This window comes from Pipistrellus hanaki (assembly GCF_964339955.1).
Source record: "Pipistrellus hanaki genome assembly, chromosome: 2".
Taxonomy (NCBI): domain Eukaryota; kingdom Metazoa; phylum Chordata; class Mammalia; order Chiroptera; family Vespertilionidae; genus Pipistrellus; species Pipistrellus hanaki.
In genome coordinates, this window is record NC_140504.1 from 120,260,314 (window position 1) to 120,281,147 (window position 20,834).

At 42.7% G+C, this 20,834-nt stretch overlaps 1 protein-coding gene across 1 annotated transcript; it reads right to left on the minus strand.

The window, feature by feature from the left end:
* Positions 1-11,121: 11,121 nt before the first annotated feature.
* On the minus strand, positions 11,122-20,515 carry GCM2 (glial cells missing transcription factor 2; the record flags this gene model as incomplete). The annotated part of the gene is made up of 5 exons (XM_084875208.1): positions 11,122-12,060; positions 13,194-13,319; positions 17,243-17,355; positions 17,487-17,739; positions 20,426-20,515. The coding sequence occupies 5 exons, from the start codon at positions 20,513-20,515 to the stop codon at positions 11,122-11,124; spliced, it is 1,521 nt and encodes a 506-aa protein (XP_084731334.1).
* Positions 20,516-20,834: the final 319 nt, after the last annotated feature.

The following is a 20,834-nucleotide window of genomic DNA, read 5'->3' on the forward strand; positions in this document are numbered from 1 at the left end:
TGATCTTTTTTCATATCCTTATAGGTCTTATCTACCTTTTCTAGGAAATTCTTGAAAAACCTTATAAGCGTAGATTTGAACTCTATATCCAGTCGCTTTTTGTCCTCCATTTCTTTCGTTTGTGGTCTATTTTGTTGTCTCGGCATTTTCGCAGCTTCCTGATGGGGCGGGGTTTCAGCGTGGAGCCTACAGCCTTGGCTTCCGTCAGCCCCGCCCTATGCGGTTCCCGAGTCTCAGTAATCCCCAGGGTCCTTCAGTACTCATTGCAAGCACCTCTGAGAGAAAGGTGCCCTCGATTTTCGCCTGCTACCAAACAGTCTGGGCTCTCCCCCAATGAGCCCGGAACTGGGGTTCCATTCAGTTGGAAGTGGGGTTGGAGGTGGCGTTCAAAGCAGTCTGGAGCCCCCGTCTCCTTCCCGCCAGGGCAATCCTGCAGCACAGCCAACCGTCCCTTCTCTGCGTGCAATGTGCTCTCCTCCGGGACCTCCTTTCGCCGCTCCCCAGGGGTTCTGCCTTACAGCCCAGCTCCCTATGGATGAGCCTGGGTCCCCGGGGTCTGGCCTAGATCTGGGGTTCAGAGCAGTCGGAACTGGGGCCCAGCACAGTCGGAGCTTTTATCTCCTTCCCACTAGGGCAGGGGTCCTCAAACTTTTTAAAGTGGGGGCCAGATCACGGTCCCTCAGAGAGCTGGAGGGCCGGACTATATGAACTACTAATTCCTACTGTAACACCTCGGCTGCGCTCACTGCCCAAAAAACCTGGCGGGCCGGATCAGACTCCTCTGTGGGCTGCATGTGGCCCGCGGGCCGTAGTTTGAAGACCCCTGCACTAGGGAATGCCAGCCAGGCACTCAGCCGCCCCTCCTCTCTGGCTCTTTCCTCTCCGCGCACACCGCCTGTCTCCGTACCTTAGGCTTTTTCAGCTCCTCCGCTCTTCCTTCTGGTTTTCTCCTTGCTTCTTGTTGTAGAATTTCCAGTCAGTCAACTTTCCTGTAGTTCTGGGTAATGTCCATTTTATATTTTAGTTGTATTTTATTGAAATTGTTGTGTGTGGCTGCGGCTAGGTGTTTACCTGTGCAGCCATCTTGGATTCTCCTCAAGCACATTTGTTGAATGACTCCACCTTCCTCCTCCTCCTCCTCTTCCTCCTCGTCTTTCTCCTCCTCCTCCCTCTCCCCCTCCTCCTGGTCCCCCTTCCCCTCCTCCTCCTCCCTTTGTCCTCCTCCTCTTCCTTTTAATCCTTACGTGAGGATATGTTTTTTATTAAATTTTTAGCACATGTGCAAAGATTAATCAGATCAAACCCGCAAACTAGGTATGTGTTCTGACCAAGAATCAAACTCTCAGCTTTTTTGTTTTTTTGATGTACAGATGATGCTTCAACTGACTGAGCCAACCAGCCAGGGTTACACTGCTCCACATTAAAGCTGAGATCAGTGTAGCTTGTGAATCATCTGAAACCAAGTAAAAGCAGATGATTTTATAAACCAAGAAGAAGGGGATTTTCAGGTGTTGCTATTTCTACAATATTATAATATTTCCTCCAAACTAATAAGATTTTAAAAATTGAGGTGGGGTTTACATAATATAAATTTAATTATTTAGAAATGAACAATTCAGGAGCTTCTAATACATTCACAATGTTGTGCAAGCACCACCTCTAATAATACAGAATTTTGATGATAGGTTTCCTTTCTTCCTTCCCCTTTTCTTCCTTCTTTCTCTCTTCCTTTTTTGTTTTCTTCAAATCATGCTATGACAAATATAGAGAGCAGGTCAGAAGAAAACTTAGAGAACCCATATTCCTTTTCATGAATCAGTTCCTTCTAAACACTGGTGTTTTTTCTACTATCTTCATTGGACTATTTCTAGGCTTTAGTACTTTGGAAGTACTCAGAGGGCTTTGGAAGAAAAATAGCTTACAAATAACATGGTGATATATGCATCTTTTTGATGTCTGGTTAGTTATTACTAGTCATAGCATGTTCTTGATACTTACATGAGCATTATCCATAAATTATCTGGTGTCTGTTAAGAGCTCACCTTTGTCTGTAGGCTTTCTGTAAACTGTAGTTTTACATTTACAAAGCCTATTTATTATTATTTTATTTGTTTTTAAATATATTTTTATTGATTTCAGAGAAGAAGAGAGACAGAGAGAAGGAAAAAGAGAAGTGGGGGGGGGGAGGGTGAAACGTCAAAGATGGGAGAGAATCATTGATCGACTGCCTCCTGCATGCCCCCTGCTGGGGATCGAGTCCACAACCGGGTCACGTGCCCTTGACTGGAATCAAACCCGGGAGCCTTCAGTCCACAGGCCTTAGCTCTATCCTCTAAGCCAAACCGGCTAGGGCTATTTACTATTATTTTAGTAACTACATATTATATAACTTATGGGTAATATATATAAATGCCATTTGTTCTTGTGAGTTTGTCTCAAGAACATACTAGGCTCTGTCCTGAGTCTTCTCAGCATGTTCACTTTTCCCAAATGCCATCTCTGTTCTCTACAAAGCAAATTCTCTCCACACCCAACGACTCAGGCCACTTCTTCTCTGAGGTTCTCACCAGCACCTCAAAGTGTCACTGGTTTTCTTCCCCTATTTGAATTTATTCTTCTGCTCTTATTGTCTGCACTTATGATAATCACTCCATTGCATTGTCTCTTTTCTTGTTCATTATCATTTCATCACTTGCTACTCTGGGCCCCATTGCATTTTCCATAAACGGAAAAGATAAAACTAGATGACCTTTAAAGTTTCTTCCTTTGCTGAAAATTCTCATTATGTGTAATTGTTTTTTTCTTCTTGGATTCCAGACTTCTTGAGATAGATACTAACCTAGATGTGCTATGAGGATAGACACATAAACTTTTTTTAATCCCATAAGGTCTCTGTTCAGCATAGACAGGTGTTTAGTAAGTGATTAGCCACTTATAAGCATGCACATTTATCTGTGTGTAGAAGTGTGATCTGACTCCTAGAAATGATAATGATGTGTTAGATCAAATTAACAGACGTATAGTGTTCAGGTCTTGGAAGTGTCAGTCTTGCTACTTGTGCAGGGTGATGTGTTCCACTCTGACAGGCCCACATTAGGGTAGAGATCTTTCAATTGGATACCAAGTTGGGTAGGCTCTGGAAACCACTAACAGTATTTAGCCTAGATAACAAATGATTAATAGGAGACAAGAACACTGTATTCAAATGTTTATAGATATAGAATAGAAACAATTATTCCAGGAGGTCTGGAAGATAACTCTAGGACAAATGAATGGTCTTTAATACAGGGATGATTTCAGCTTAGCATAGTAGCAACTTTCTCATAACTTGAGCTATTTAAAAATAGAGTCAATTGTGTTCAGCTGGTGTGACCTAGTGGTTAAATACCGACCTATGAACCAAGAGGTCACAGTTTGATTCCCAGTCAGGGCACATTCCTGGGGTTGCAGGTTCCATCCCCAGTGTGGGGAGATTCTCTCTCATCATTGCTGTTTCTATCTCTCTCTTCCTCTTCCTTCCTCTCTGAAATCAATAAAAATATATTTAAAATAAAATAAACGTAGAATGAGCTACCTGTCTCATTGGATCTATTAATTGTACAAATATTTATTAAATACCTACTATATGCCAGACACTGCTTTTGATGTGAACAAGTAATGATAGTCATAGACCTGCTGTAATAGAACTTACATTCTAGTGGGAGAGATAAATATGTATGTGTTTTTTTTTCCACAAAGCAAATAAAATTTCTATGACAAAAATTAAAAACAAAAACAAAAACCAGAGAACTGTGATAGAGAAAATGGGGCAGAAAGGGTTGCTGGGCAAGAATAGGCAAGTGGCCAGGGAAAGTGCCTGCAAGGATGACAGTTGAGCTGATACCTAAATGACCAGAAGAACTAGCCATGTAATAACTCAGGGAAAGGCACTCCAGGCAGTCGGGTGCAGTAAGGGTAGATGTTGGAGGGCCCTCAGCCAATGAACCTGAGGATTTAAATCTGACATCCAGTTGTTTGGTCAAACACTAACTTAGATGTGCTATGATGATAGATTATAGATGTGATTAACATTTACAACCCATTGGATTTAAGTAAAGGAGCTTACCGTCCACACTATGGGTGGGTCTCCTCTAATCAGTTGAAGGCCTTAATGGGAAAATTTGAGATTTCTCAGGGAAAAAATAATTTTGCGTCAAGATTGCAGAATCAAATCCTGCTGAATTTCCAGTCTGCCAGCCTGCTCCTCAGATTGCAGACTTACCAGACCCTACAACCATCAGAGGCAATTCCTTAAAATAAATCTTATATATTGTGTTTATACATATAGAAAGTATACATATATAAACACAAATACATATATGCACACACATACACATTATAGTATTTGTGTATGCGTGTGTGTGTTCTATTTGGTCTGTGTCTCTGGAGAACTATGACTGATACATATATCTTCTGGGGAGTTTCTGTACTACCTGGAATGAAGTGTCTATGAGCCCACAGCCAATTGAGTGAGTATGAAGAGTAGACACTAATGGATTATGGTGCCAAAATTATTTAGGAACCAAAAAAAAAAGCTGTGGGTGAGACTTTTAGAAAGTATTTCTACTTTACAAGCATTTCTGCTGTTTATTGAATCCTACAGTGTAGTGGGGTAGCCTACCAGAGCAAATCTATATTATAAAAAGCCAGTGGCCATAATGCCTTAACACCATAATGACCAAACAACCGGTCACCAGGTGCATTGATGGGTGCCACGGCAGTGGTGGGAGGGACTCTGGGTCCCACGGCATGGTAGGACTCTGAGTCTCACATGATTTCATGTGCTGGCCCTCTAGTGTTTAATAAAAAATGGAGAATTCATCCCTTAACTCCACTTCTGCATTTAAAAATATATATGTATATTCTTGATTTCAGAGAGGAGGGAGAGGGAGAGAGAGAGAGATAGAAAAATCAATGATGAGAGAGAAACATTGATCAGCTGCCTCCTGCATGTCCCCTACTGGGGATTAAGCCTCCAATCTAGGCATGTGCCCTTGACCAGACTTGAACTGGGACCCTTCATTCTGTAGGCCAATGTTCTATCCACTGAGCCAAACCAGCTAGGGCTCCATTTCTACAATCTACAATTGATTTCTACTTAAGAATTTCCCTCAGAGAACATTCAGAGTGTAAGAGGTAATTGTGGGAGTTCAAATTAGATCTGTCTTTTCTTTGCTGGGTCATTTAAAGTAGACATACTTATATTTTTTAGAACAATTTTTATATTTACAGTCCAGGGGATACTCTAGAAATTCAAGGTGGAATACATGATGATAGAAGCCAGCGACCATTTTGATTAATGACCTATTACAAATACCTGTGAAATCACCTGGAAATTATTTTCCTGGCATTTGTACAACTGCTACAGGCCACTGATAACATTTGTTATTCTGTCACCACTTGCTATTCCTTTCAAATTTAGCAAATGCCTGGTATAACATTTCACAGACTCAAGGCAACTTGTCCTCATCAGAGAACTGAATCTCCAAGGTCTCCTGGCCACAGCTGACAATCATGGGTATATCTTCAATATTTTCCACCAACAGTGCAAAATGTAGAAGAACATCATTAGCCACCAAACAGCTGGTAGCAGAGTAAAAATTACAGATTACTATGGTAAACAAAAAACCTTACATATATTAGCTTGGCATATTATTAGTTCTCTTTTCTTCTTCATACAAAATACATCTTATTTTTTAATGAATGATCTTGTCTGATATTAAATTGTGCTAGTTAAAATTTGTCCAAATAAATTAAATCGGTATTCTAAGCTGTGTGTTAATGGATAGGCAGTTTGTAAGCCTGATTTTTAACTTTTGTTCTGAACAAATTCTGAAAGAATACAAAACAAGTGATGTGTGATGGAAGTCGGTATTTGAAGCTGTGGGGAGCCTGCACGGCCATGGCATACTCAGCCCTAAGGCGCCTTATGTGCTGCATGCTCAGCCAGGTTCAGAGAACCCAAGTGGGGGCGATGAAGGATGAGAAAAGACAAACAAGAGAATGAAAGCTGGGACTCCCTGGGATGCTGCTTTCCTGATGGGGAGCCAGCAGCACTGACGCCCACAGGCCATGTCTTTATTTTATAGCAGATGCCACGAGGCAAAGTAAGGGCGTGGTCAAGATGTTTACAACAGCCGAAACCGGTTTGGCTCAAGGGATAGAGCGTCGGCTTGGGGACTGAAGGGACCCGGGTTCGATTCCGGTCAAGGGCATGTACCTTGGTTGCGGGCATATCCCCAGTAGGGGGTGTGCAAGAGGCAGCTGATCGATGACTCTCTCTCATCGATGTTTTTAACTCTCTATCTCTCTCCCTTCCTCTCTGTACAAAATCAATAAAATATATTAAAAAAAAAAAAGATGTTTACAACATTTTCGTGGGTTTCGACCCTACTCAATTACATGCACCTGATCAAGCTTTGCTTACTTGCAGCCTATATCTCTTAGGCACGTGGGGCCACGTGTTCAGACCATAGGTTCACACTTACGACAGCTATTGGCTGTAATTGTGCTGGGAGGGCTCTGCCGTCCACTCTGGGACTTGCATGTGGCCACGAGAGGACTGTGCCTCCTCATCGGTCCAAGGCTTGAACCTGTCCAGACTCTGTAGCTGTGCCCCACATGAAGTGTTGGAGTGTCACCTTTTATCTTCCTCCTAAGGATGTACTAGTGCCATTTTGAGAGGGCTTAGCTGGCTTCAAGAATTCTAAGGTCCAGGGAAAAGGTTCTATGATAACAAAATGCTTTTGCTTAACTGGATGCATTATTTTCCCCAGTATTCACATTTGCACCTTAAATAGGTTGATTTTAAGGAAACTTCTTAACATCCTGTTTCCTGGTTCACCTTCATCCTTAATTATCTCAGATTGTAAAGCACATATTTCCCATGCAAATCTTTCAAGGTATTTAGAACCCTTGAATAAGGAGACATTTTAGGTACTCTGAGGAGAAGAAATACAGCCTTTAACCATCCTCAAAAGGAACTGCTTACCTGATCTTCACAGAGCACATTATTATTAAAGTTCTTATTTTATCCTGACTTCCTCAGTTTTTACTTACTGTCCTTTTTCTTTCCCAGGATTCCACCCTGGATACCACATTACATGTGGTTTTCAGGTCAGCCTTTTTTAGGGTAAGGTGACCAGACGTCCCGCTTTTGGCGGGAGAGTCCCGATTTTTAATGATTTTTGATCGGGACTTTTAAAAAGCCGCGGGACATGGGACAAACTGTAAAAATCAGGACTGTCCCGCTAAAAGCGGGACGTCTGGTCACCTTACTTTAGGGTTCTCTACACTGTAAGCTTCTCAGGCTTTCCTTGTTTTGATGATCCTGACAGTTTTGAGGAATACTCTTCTGTAGAATGGTCCTCAACTGGGGTTCATTTGATGTTTTACTCTGTGTAGGTTAGGATTCTGGTTTTGCGGGGAGAAAAAGCACAGAGGCGAAGTGCCATTTCATCACATGATATCAAGGGTACATTCTATCAGTGTAACTTATCACTGATGTTGACCTTGATCACCTGGCTGAGTGGTGTTTGTCAGATTTTCTACTATAAAGTTACTCTTTTTTCCCTTTCCATACAGTGCTCTGGAAGGAAATTGCTGTACACAGCCCAACATAAGGAGGGGGGGAATTATGCTCCATCCCTTGAAGATGGGGTATTCCACATCAATCATTTGGAATTATTCTGTACAAAATATTTTTCTATTCTCCCTCATTTATCCCATTAGATTTCATCTTGCTAAGTTTGGTTCAATGCACTAATATGATTAAAATCCAATATAAGAAAATGCCTTCAAACATGTGGATGCAGGATATAGCAAGGTTTTAGACACACAAACAAAGACATGTTTGCCCTTCTAGTGAAAGGTGCTGCTCTATTATTCTTTTGTGTATGGGATCCTGCTGACAAAGATGGGACCCAGGAAGATATAATATTTATGTTGTACTTTAAATAGACTATTTTTTTAGAGCAGTTTTAGATTTACAAAATAATTGAGAAGATAGTGCAGAGTTCACTTATATATAAAGAAAGAGCCAGGTGCCATCAAGACGGAATGGATGACTGGTCACCATGAAGTGCATGGAACACCTCTCGGTCCCCCCCCCTCTGGCCCCCTGAGCCGCCCTCCATGAGGGGGGTTGGCGGCAAGCAGGATTGAGGACAGTTAAGTGGCGGCAGTGGTGGTGGGCTGCTTCATGGGGTGACAGTGAGCTTAGTGAAGCAGTTACCAGGTGGCAGCTAGTTTCAGGGAGCAGTTGTGGGGCGGGGAGTTTCAGGGAGCAGTGGCGGGGTGGAGGAGCCTCGCAGAGTAGTTGCAGGGTGGGAGAAGTTTCACAGAGCAGTCAAGGGGTGGGGGGAGCTTCGTGGAGCAGTGTCGGTGTGGGGGGAGCCTTTCGGAGCAGTCGAGGGGCCGCGAGCATTGCAAAGTGTCCCGGGGTTGGGGTCGGGAGCTTCACGTAGTATTGCAGGGTGGCAGAGGCCAGCACAGAGGCCAGGGTAGGCCTAGGGACCCTAACTGTGCACAATTTTGTGTGCGCTGAGCCTCTAGTGTACTTATATAGGGATGGACTCATGGATTTATTTTATATCTTGGTTTATAATCCAATACAATGTTTTTCTTAGCTTGTTCCAGCTTTGGCCTTTGGGAGTTCTTTCATATAACTTCTGTTTCCTTTTGACATGACCTCTGTCACTGTGGGGTTTGATGTTGTTGGTTTTATTTGTTTGTTTAGCACCCCCTTCCTTTCCAGCGCTACAAGATGCTCCGGACACATCCTGTTCACCTGGAAGCAGAGGAGCACCATTTCACTGAAGCCAGGTAAGGCACTGACACACAGAAGCAGGCTTGATGTCTGTCTCACCAAGGCCCACACAGGAGGCTCTCTACTTCCAGACTGAACCTAGGCAAGCCTTCAGGGCTCTCCCTTCTCTGTTTCAACACAAGGTCTCAAGTGCCTCAGCTTCAGCAGAGGATGGTGCGAACCATCTGGCAGGGGTGCCCAGTGGATAGCCAGTGGAAGACAGCAGAATGATAGGAGTGAATTTCTTGATGAAAGACATTTATTGGAAGCCAAGTTTCCAAGCAGCCATTTCTCTGACTTTAAATATCAAAAACGAAAAGACAAAACAAAACAAAACAAAACAAAACAAAAAACAACTTATAAGGTTTATATTAATTACTATTGGGTGGGATTTTTTTTTTTTTAAGTTTTGAGGACTTCTGCAAAATTTTAGGTTCCTAACAGCATCTTGAAGAACATTTGATTTGTTTCTGCCTCAAATATCTACTGCTGTGTTAGAGGGAATTAGGCAGAAAGATTTTTTGCTGGGGGAAAGACAGAGAGCAGAGGTGGAGAAAATTAGGACATTAAATTACATTCCTTACTAATATTTCCTAGTTATAAGAATATAAATAATGTCCTGGCTGGTGTGGCTCAGAGGTTAGAGCAGGGGTCTTCAAACTACGGCCCGCGGGCCACATGCGGCCCGCAGAGGAGTCTGATCCGGCCCGCCAGGTTTTTTGGGCAGTGAGCGCAGCCAAGGTGTTACAGTAGGAATTAGTAGTTCATATAGTCCGGCCCTCCAGCTCTCTGAGGGACCGTGATCTGGCCCCCACTTTAAAAAGTTTGAGGACCCCTGGGTTAGAGGATCGGCCGGTGCACTGAAAGGTCTCAGGTTTGATTTCCAGTCAAGGGCATGTACTTGGGTTGCAACTGTTTTTCAGGTCATAATCTGAACAATATTTTTTTTCTATTTGTTTTGAAATAACTTAAGAATCAGCTACATTACTCTAAAGCTTCTTTATTACATTTAATTTAACAACATAATCAATTACATTTATGAGAAATAACAAAGGAATAAGCTATTTTTTACTAAAATATCTCAATTCTAATTTTAAAACCTAACCAGAACAACTATAATTAGTATAATTAATCCTATCTATTAAAGAGGGAATATTCAAATTAACCATCACACTGTCACAAAGATGGCGGCGCCCATAGCCACAAGATCACAGTGCCCAGTCCCCTCAGCCCTGCCAGAGTCCCCCAGTCCTTTCAACCCCACTTGGGGAGCGGGTAGCAGTGCACAGAGCAGCCTGAGGGCAGGTCCAGCTGCTCTTTGCACCTGCTGATACCAGAGTCTCCCATTCCTTTCAGCTCAGCCAGAGGTGGGGAGAGGAGGTAGGTGCAGTAGATGCATGGTGCGGCTGGACCTGCCCTTAGCCTCCCAGCCACCAAGGGCTGGCCTGAGGTGCAGGAAAGTCTCAGATGGAGGCTACCCAGCCTCTTAGGGTCACCAGAGGCTCAGGTAACCAGGGCCGGCCAATCCTGTGCTGCTGGCAGTGGCAACAGCAGAGGTGTGATGGGAGCATCATCTTCCCCTGATTGCCAGGTTGCCTCCTGCTGCTAAGGGCTCCCAGACTGTGAGAGGGAGCAAGCGGGGCTAGGGACCCCCCTCCAGTGCATGAATTTTCATGCACTGGGGCTCTAGTAATTAGTATATTATATTAATAGTATAATAATAATCCATTAACTACACATCATCATTAGGCTGTCTCTGTTATGAAGACATTTGTTAATGCTAATAAAAGCTATTCAGCTGACAAAGGAAAACAAATTATATTAAAAAATAACTGCATTTTATCATTGCAATAGTGTAAATATTTTAAAAAGCTATAGACAAAAAATTTGGAGGTAAAGTTATCAAAATTACTACCTGAAACTATTTTAACAGGTTTTAAATACTAAATAAAAATCCTGAGAAGTGACTCCAGAGATAAGATTGTAAATATTTCTTCCTGAAGCTGTTTGACAACCTCAAAGTGCCAAATAAAGATCCTCTAATACGGTCTAATGGGAAAAAATCTTAGAATGAGAACCAGGTTTAACTTGTAGTCAATCTTCGTTTGCTCATTTGTTCATTTAACAAAGTCACATTCCAGACCTTATTCTGTGTAGTATAGTGGGTTTAAAAATGTTGTATTACAAAAATTTTCCAACTCAACATGAGAGAGTTGCCATTTCCTGTTCCATTGCCAGCATGGCCACCAATATTATGTTGTGAGCAGGTTTGCTGTTTAAAAGTCCTCATTGTCATAGCTAAAGAATGGACTAACTCTGTCTGAATAACTGATTCTAGACCCCAGTCCTGATGCACACACACCCCAGGTCTCTGCTCGGTCTGTCCTGGAAGGAGCTGGCTCCTGAGGAAAAGCCACAGTGGGTCTGATGGCCCTGCAATCTCCTGGAATTTTCAAGGGAAGTGACATTGATGGAGAGGCTGCCCTAGTGACCGTAACTGGAAGGTCCATGGCTTCTGGATAGATGGGCATCGGAGTGTTTTCAGAAGCATAGTTACCGCCCAGAAGACTCCTAGCTTCCCGCACGTTGTCACAGTATTTCAGAGCTGGCGGCTGGTAAGCCTGGTAGGACACTTTGGTGGTGGTAGTGATCACCGTCTGGAGGGCTGGAGCACCTGGTGGGGGTGTGGTGAGGTATCTACCGGGAAGCTCTGTGTTATAAGAGGGGCGAGTGGCCATGGCCTGGAACTGTCCAGGGTCAGTCCTCTCCCCAAGGCCAGGTTTTCCAAGAGCTGGTTTCCAACCATATTGTTTACTGGTGAAATCACAGCTGCTCTGGAAGCTGCTGTATGACTTGACGTTATACTGTAGTGCATTCAAGTGGATCCAGTCTGTGTCATTAGTGTTGCTGCTAGAATCTTTATACAGGGTGGAATATGCATTCGAATTTATATAACCAGGACCTGCCAATTCATAGCTGCAAGGAGACCTAGGCAAATAGATTCTTGGGTTTGGATATTTCTGAAAGGGTGGCATTATGTCTCCTTGAAAGGTGGCTAGGTCATAGGCAGCTTTATGAGCGTCAGAGTTTTGGAAGGAAAAGCAAGACTGCCCTAGAATAGGAAAGCCATTGTCAGCGATTATATCAAATTCTTCTGGATTTCCCAGGGGAGGTATATTGTTGAAATGTCCATTGGTGTCTTGATCCTCTCCTGCCTAAAAGGATATACATTTTTATTTATAAATAAAATGCAACTCTCACATGTAATAGTAGCCAACGAACCAACCAACCAAAAATCAACTTCCACCCAGCCTGTGCAGCTCAGTGTTGGAGCATTGACCTATGAACCAGGAGGTCATGGTTCGATTCCCAATCAGGGCACATGCCTGGTTTTCAGGCTCAATCCCAGTAAGGGGCATGCAGGAGGCAGTCAATCAATGATTTTCTTTCATGATTAATGTTTCTATCTCTCTCCTTCCCCTTTCTCTATAAAATATATACACTTCCAATTGGTGGGTTCTGTGTTGTGAGTACTTCATAGCTTAGGACATGAATTGGGCTCCTGGTTAAGGGGTTGCAGAGCTGGAGCTTGCTCAGGTGTGAATACCACATGGCTATACGGGGGGTCCACAGTAGCCAGGCAAGAGTGGGTCTGAGTGGCAGATGGCCCTGTTCTCCTCTATACTATGTTTGTGGAGATTCTAGAACCTGACACAGATCAGGATTCAAATCTCGATTCTGTTTCTCATTAATTGAACAAGTTACTTAATCTCTGTGAATTTTAGATTCCTAATTTTTAAAATGAGGCTCAATAATAGTAACCTCCTCTTCAGGATTCTGTGAATGTCTCATGTGTGAAACTTTAGACCTTATGTACCTAGCACATAGAAAGAGCTCAAACAATGCCTGTTTCTCTTATCCTCAGACTAATCCTTACTCTGCTGCTTGGCATGCTTTGGTTGAAAAGCCAAACTGGGTTAGGTGGCCAACCAAATTCTATCTGTTCTACGTAAATAATGTAAAGGACTCTCTTAAGGATGCATGTGAACTCATTGTTGGTATGCACATATACCATCATATAGGTGTCCTTGTATCAGGAAGTCAGCATACTCACTATATTATTGACTTTGTAGATAGTTGGCTTTTTTTTTTTTTTTTTAAGAGAAGAGATTAAATTGGGAACACTATCCAAAATGTTAATTCAATGACATTTTGTTGGAGATACACAATTTTCACAGATAATCAAACCTTTTAAATTAATGTCTGACCTTAACATTTTACATAATTACCAGTATATGTTGTGATGAAAATAAACACAGACCACAAAGTAATGTCAGCTCCCCCTTACCTCCAGTTCTCGAATTCTCTTTCTCTGGGTTTGATAAGAACAGGCCATTTGTCTCTTGATGGCACTTCTTCTAGTTTCTGTCTCTGATTTACTCTCTGGTCTTGGGTGATCATGAACCCCCTTGGCCTGCATTAATGGGGAAGGAAACTGGAAATATTAGTAAAAATTATGTCTTTCCCAAGATCTCAAGTTCATGTCTGTTTTGTCAAACTGACAGGAAAATAATGTCTTGAACTAATGAAACAGCATCAAGATCGAAGATGGCTGCCGATAGGAAGGCAGGCTACAAGATAGTGTGTGAGTGAGAGAACAAAAAGAGAGATGTTTGGATGTATGGGAAGTTTCTATTAGTGAGTGAGGGGCAGCTATATTCCAAGGGACTGTTGGGGACTGCCAGACCAGGCTCCCCTGACCAGGCAACCTCAACTGCTGCTGAAATCTCTCCCAAAGAGACCAGCTCTGCCGCAGAGACTGAGCCATCTTGAAGGGGAGAGGGACTGTGATCAGAAGCTTAGCTTTACCTTTAACCAGGAAGAATCAAATAACTCCTGGGACTCTACAACCACAACACCCAGGGACCAGCTATGAACCCACAAAAACTGGGCCTAAAGCACTATGAATATGCGGATTTGGTCGAGTTTTGCAAATTCTCATGGAAAGGTCAGATTACGCCCAGAGAAAGTCAATGTAGGAGAGAGAGAACTACATAACTAGCCAATTGAGAGGAGAGATCACGGGGAGATAAAGAAACAACTCGCATACAAAAGAAAAGAAGGCATTACCAGAAAAGGAAGTAAACAAAACGGAGGCAAGCAATTTGTCATAGAAAGAATTCAGAGAAATGGTCACAAGGTCGCTGAAAAGGTTGGAAGACAAATTCAACAATATATGTAAGAAAAAGAGGAAATGAAGAAGAACCAAGAAGAAATGAAAAATGACATCACTGCAATAAAGAATTAAATAGAAAGCATCAACAGTAAACTAGAAGAAGTAGAGGACCACATCAGGGAGTTAGAAGACAAGGTAGGAAAAAATACCCAAGCAAAAGAACTTAAAAATAGGAGGAGACCCTAAGGGAACTTTGGGCAACATGAAACGAAACAACATCTGCATTATAGGGATGCCAGAAGGAAAAGAAACTGATAGAAAACCTGTTTGAAGAAATAATGACAGAAAACTTCCTATCAATAATAACTTTAAATGTAAATGGATTAAATGCCCCACTCAAAAGACATAGGGTAGCTGAGTGTATAAGAAAACATGAACCATATATCTGCTGTCTATAGGAAACCCACATCAGAAAAAAGGACTCACACAGATTGAGGGTGAAGAGATGGGAAAAGGTATTTCAGGCGAATGGGAAAAAAAAACAAACAAAAAAACTGGGGTAGCAATACTTATATCTGATAAATTAGATCTCAGAGTGAAGGACATAACAAAAGATAAGGAAGGCCACTTCATAATACTAAAGAGAGCAATAGAGCAAGAAGATATACTCTAGAAAACATATATGCACCCAATACAGGAGCACCCAAATACATTAAAAAAAAAACTTTTGGAGGATATCAAGGGAGAGATTGACAAAAATACAGTCATAGAAGGGGACTTTAATACCCCACTAACACCACTGGCCAAATCCTCTAAACAAAAAATCAGCAAAGAAATATCAATCCTAAATGACACACTAGATCAGATGGAATTAATTGACATCTTCAGAACATTCCACCTCAAAGCCACAGAATATACATTCTTCTCAAGTGCACATGGGCCATTTTCAAAGATAGACCATATGTTGGGACACAGGCAAAGTCTCTTCAAATTCAAGAAGATAGAAATCATATCAAGTATCTTCTCAGATCACAATGGCATAAAACTAGAAATCAAATACAAAAAAAAAAGTCAAACAACTGGAGGCTAAATAGCATGCTATTAAACAATGATTGGGTTACCAGAGAGATCAAAGAAAAAATAAAAAGCATCATAACAACAATCCAAAATCTAATGAAAGCAGTTTTGAGAGGGAAGTTCATAGCTCTACAGGCCTATCTCAAAAAACAATAAACAACAGTAATAAATTATCTAACCCTACAATTCAAAGAGTTAGAAAGAGAGCAACAAGAGAAGCCCAGCATAAGCAGAAGGAAGGAAATAATAAAGATCAGAGTGGAGATAAATGGCGTAGAGACCAAAAACAAACACACACACACACACACACACACACACACACACACACAAACTGAATACAAAAGATCAACAAAACCAAGAGCTGGTTCTTTGAAAGGGTAAACAAGATTGATGAACCTCTAGTTCGGCTCATCAAGAAGCAAAGAGGGAGGACCCAAATAAACAAAATCAGAAATGAAAGAGGTGAAGTAACAACCAATCCCACAGAAATACAAACAATTATGAAAAAAATACTATGAACAACTCTATTCCAAAAAAATGGACAACCTTGATGAAATGGACATAATCTTAGAAAAATACTAGCTCCCAAAACTTAACCAAGAAGAATAAAAATAACCTTAATAAGCCAATAACTACAGGGAGTTCTACCAAGCATTCAAAGAAGAACTAAAACCTATCTTCCTCAGACTATCCCAAAAAATTCAAGAGGAAGGAACACTTCCAAGCTCCTTCTATGAAGCCAGTATTACCCTACTCCCAAAACCAGATAAAGAGACCACACACACACAGAGAACTAAAGGCCGATATCCTTGATGAACATAGATGCTAAAATCCTCAACAAAATTCTAGCAAATCTGATTCAGCATTACATTAGAAAAATCATACACCATGACCAAATGGGATTTATTCTGGGAATGCAAGGATAGTACAATACCTACAAATCAATAAATGTGATATAGCACAGAAACTGGGAGACAAAAATCACATAATGATATCAATTAATGCAGAAAAAGTTTTTGACAAAATCCAACACCCTTTCTTGATAAAATCTCTCAGCAAAGTGAGAATAGAGGGATCATAATTTCAACATAAAAAAGGCCATATATGACAAACCCACAGCTAACATTATACTCAATGGGCAAAAACTAAACCCATTTCCCCTAAGAACAGGAACAAGACAAGGATGCCCACTTTCACCACTCCTGTTCGACATAGTACTGGAAATACTAGCCATAGTGACCAGACAAGAAGAAATAAACAGCATCCAAATAGGAAAAGAAGAAGTAAAACTGTCATTATTCACAGATGACATGATACTATACATAGAAAACCCCAAAGACTCCATGAAAAAAACTACTAGATCTAATAAATGAATTTGGCAATGTAGCAGGACACAAAATTAACAATCAGAAGTCTATGGGCTTTATATACAACAGTAATGAACTCACAGAAAGAGAAATGGAAAAAACAATCCCATTTACCTTTGCACCAAAAAAATTAAGATACCTAGGGGTCGGGTGAGGTCATGTGCCAGGTGGTAGGGGAGGCTGGGCGAAGGTCAATGGGGGAAAAAAGAGACATATGTACTACTATTTGTTGTACTCTAAACAACAAAATAAAAAATAAAACAACAGCATCAATAATAGACAACTGCCAGCTGGCATGGCTCAGTGGTTGAGTGTCAACCTATGAACCAGGAGGTCAGTTTCAATTCCTGGTCAGGGCACATATCTGGGTTGTGGGCTCAGTCCCCAGGGGGCGTGCAGGAGGCAGCCAGTCAATGATTCTCTCCCATCATTAATGTTTCTATCTCTCTCTTCCTCTCCCTTCTTCTCTGAAATCAATAAAAACGTATTTAAAAAAAATAAGAATAGACTCCTTAAAAGATTACCAACAGTCCTTTCACCATATTAAATTAACTCTAACTACAACATGCTCACTATCTGTTGCCCTTGCAGAGCACACAGTAGGAAGGAGCACACTAATTATCCAAGGAGCCTGAAAAGGCCCTGGGAGACCCAGCTCCTATTCTGGCCACGGAGCTGTACTTGGTTTGGTGGAGTTCCTAAGGCACATGGCAGGTGGTTTGGCCTCTACTGTATGATGAAAATATGCAACAGAAACGGAGGTGTCCCCCCAACCACCTGGAAAAATATGGCGTTGCCATCGAGCCTCCAGAAGTTGGTTACTGGGTATCCGCTGTGCCCTCGACAGGGAACCAGTTCCAAAGCAGAATGACAGTTGGGGCACGCTTTCTCTGCAAAGCCAGAGGGGAGAATATCAATAACAGCTCAACTCCAGACCCTTTCAAAAGAGCAAAAGGGAAATTATTGGACGGAGGGAACTCATTACTGCAAGGCCGCCCCGCCCCAGGCCTCGGGGCCTCACTCTGCTGCTTCAGCCGCGCCTTGTCGCAGATGGCCGGCCGCAGCTGCAGGCGGGAGCCGTCTGGCAGGGCACAGGCCCGGGCACACACCACCACGCCCAGGCAGGACTTCTTGAGGATGTGGCCGTTGTGGTTGTTGGTGTTGCGCATGGCCCAGCCGCTCAGGTGGCGCTGCGCCTTCTTCTCATCGCTGCGGTAGATGAAGCGCACGTAGCCGTCAGGCCACTCGCAGAAGTGGTCGAAGTGGGCCGGCTCCTGCACAGGCGCACAAAAGGAAGGGCGGTCAAGTCCACCAAGACCAAACCCAGCACACCGCGCTTTTAATTTTCTCCAAGCATATCAGAGTAAAAACTGCCCCCTTCTAGATTCGGAAATGTTGTAAAACTCTAGAAACCATGCCATCACAATGCCACTCATCCTGTCTGTAACAGTTTACTAACACTTGGCTAATTGATGTTCATATGGTGCTTATCTTCTAAATGCTGTACATGTATCAATTCATCTACACTTCATAACATACAGGCAATAGATAATATTATTCTCCCCAAGTTACCTAATAATAAATGGGGCCAGAGAGGTGAACTGACTTGCCCAAAGTCACACAGCTAGTAAGACCTGGCTCTAGGATTTGAGCTCTAGCAGTTAGACTCCGGGGCCTCTTCTCCTTGTCACCATGTTATACCACTTTTTGTGTGTTTAAATGTTGAAAACATTTCCAGATTAAGTATCAAAGAACCAGGGCAAAAAGTGACTGGGATGCTCTCTTACTGGCCTGCAATTGAGACTGTAAAGAGCTTTACTTCAATCCAGCACTTTTTCTTCAAAACTCCTGGCTCTATTCCAAGCCTGTCGTTCACATCGGCAGTGACCCGCAGAGCAACATCAGAGGCAGAAACAACTTCCGACGTTCCTCCCAAGTTAGCTCTCCAGGTGTTCCAGGACGTTGTGATGAAGGCACTGTGGGCAAAGTCCAGCCTACCACAGGTTTTAGTACAGTCTATGAGCTAAGGGTGGTTTTTATGTTTTTTTAATGGTTGGGGAAATTTTTTAAAAATTATATTATTCGATACATGAACATTATATGAAAATCAAATTTCAGTATCCATAAGTAAAGTTGTATTGGGTATGGCCATGTCCATTAGTCTATGTATCATCTATGGCTATTTTCACACTACGATGCAGAATTGAGTATTTAGGACAGAGACAGTATGGCCCACAAAGCCACATTAATGCAGTATCTATAATCCTCACTGCAATGTTCATACTAAATGCTAATATCTTATTAAAGTGAATGTTTCAATTTAAGGACCTTAATAACGAAGTGAAAGTTTGCCAGAACAGATTATTTTTTTAGTGCTGCCCTGTATACAGACTACCTAGGCTCCCATGTCTTACACCAGCGACTAAAGTGGTGACACTGAAAACGAAGCCACAGAGACGGTATTTTTAAGTCAAAACAAGAATGGAGGACTCCAGGATTGGGTTTCATTTGCTCTGAGGTGTTGGCACGTGCAAGTGCATGCACTCAGGCACAGACAAACATGCACACGCTGAGTGCCACAGCCGACCTGGCAGAGAGCTTACGATTGTTATCTAGTTATGCCCCGTGATGACAGGTAAGTAGCCTGAGACTAAGGCAAATTCAATAACTACCTCAAGGTCACATAGCCAGTGCAGCTCTTGCTCCTTCAATTAGCCAAAACATGGCTAGAAACCTAAATTTTTCCAGTTCTCTTTATATAGTCCAGTGCAACTGTCCTCTTTGAACCAGTCTCCAAAGGAAAAATTACTCACATTTATGGAAGTCTAGAAAATGCTTGTGAGGGGAGCCATATTTTCATTATTTGGCTGTGGCTCTAAAATGCAAGATTAGCTTTTTTCCTATGAAAATGTATGTGGACTGAAGCCAGCGAGAATGAGATGCCCTTGCTGTCCTGTGGCCTACTCTCACAAAAACGATACAGTTTCACGGTAAAGTAGGCAGACTTTAAAACAAATAAGAACAAACTTTCTACAAAAAACACATCCAACAAAGAGCTGATCTCTTTGAGAGGCTACACAACTTGGCTAATGAATTGCTGTCCATCTGAACAACTCCATGGCACATGTTAGGTGTTTAGTAAAAAGAAGCCTCTCACCCCCATGCCACAGCAGTGTGGGAAGTCCACCTTTGTAAATGCTTGGGAGGCCACTCCCACCCTTCCTCCACCACACCCGGGACTTTAATTTAAAGTAACTCCTCAGTTTTTGCCCCAAACCGGTAAGACAAAGCATCAATTCCCTGGATGTGGCTCCAAACCACTTTGTTTCATGAAAACAAAATAAAACAAATCCACCCTAAAAGGACAGAGATTTTCTTGTCATTAAAATAAACCCAGAAGTTATCCAAAATCTGATTCCAGGGGCCTTGTGGGCAGGACTGGAGTTTCCCAGGAGCCATGCTTCATCCAGATGGCACCCCCAGGAATCTGAATAAATAGCCTGAGACACGCTATTAGTTCACCACTCCCCTCACAGAGATTACAGTCCTGTCTCACATGTTTGCTGCATGTGAAGCAGTGCTATGAGACTTTCCCCTAGCTTTCTCATGGATTTCAAAGAATGGAAAAGGAGAGAATCACTTGATGTCTACCTTGGCTAAAGGAAAATGCAGAACAGGCATCCCTCCCCCTCCCTCCCCCAGAGGACTGGAAGGTGGAGCCTGATGGACAGTTTCCACTGCTTTCAATGTTTTGGACAGGCCACAAGAAAGAGCTAGGCAAAGCTACATCTAGAAACCCAACTCTGCCCTTTGCAGAGTCCATCTACATGTGAAGACTCCCATGTGTTTCTTGGCATGTGTGTTTGTGTATGCTCTGTCCACAGCCTCTGCAAGGGCTTGAATGCCCCCCTCCTTTGGATGGACAGCAGCGCCTGTGCCCTCCCGCCGGGTGGCACACACCTGAGGCATCTGCGGGTCGTTGATGTCCCAACTGAGCTTCATCCCGTGGGAGCGCGCACAGTCCGCCTTCTGCCCCGCTCCCTTTGGCATCTTCCCACCTTGCTGGATGTCTCCCCAAGGATCCTGAAAGACACCAGAGGAAAACAAATCTAGAGGCGCTCCAGGTGAATTTCAACTTCTCAAAAAAAAAAAAAAAAAGTGGAGATTGGGAGAGAGGGAGTAGGAAGGAGAGAGAGAGAGAGGAAATCCACGGGGGTTGAGGACCTGTTAGGAGCCCAGATGTGGGGCTGAGTCCTGAGGCGCCAGGCCGCTGCCCGCACACTTTTAACTACCCTCCTCCCTCTGCTCCGCCTTTACTCTCTCTCCAGCTCTCAGGTCCGCACCAGCAGGGCGGGTCCCCCCTCCCGGA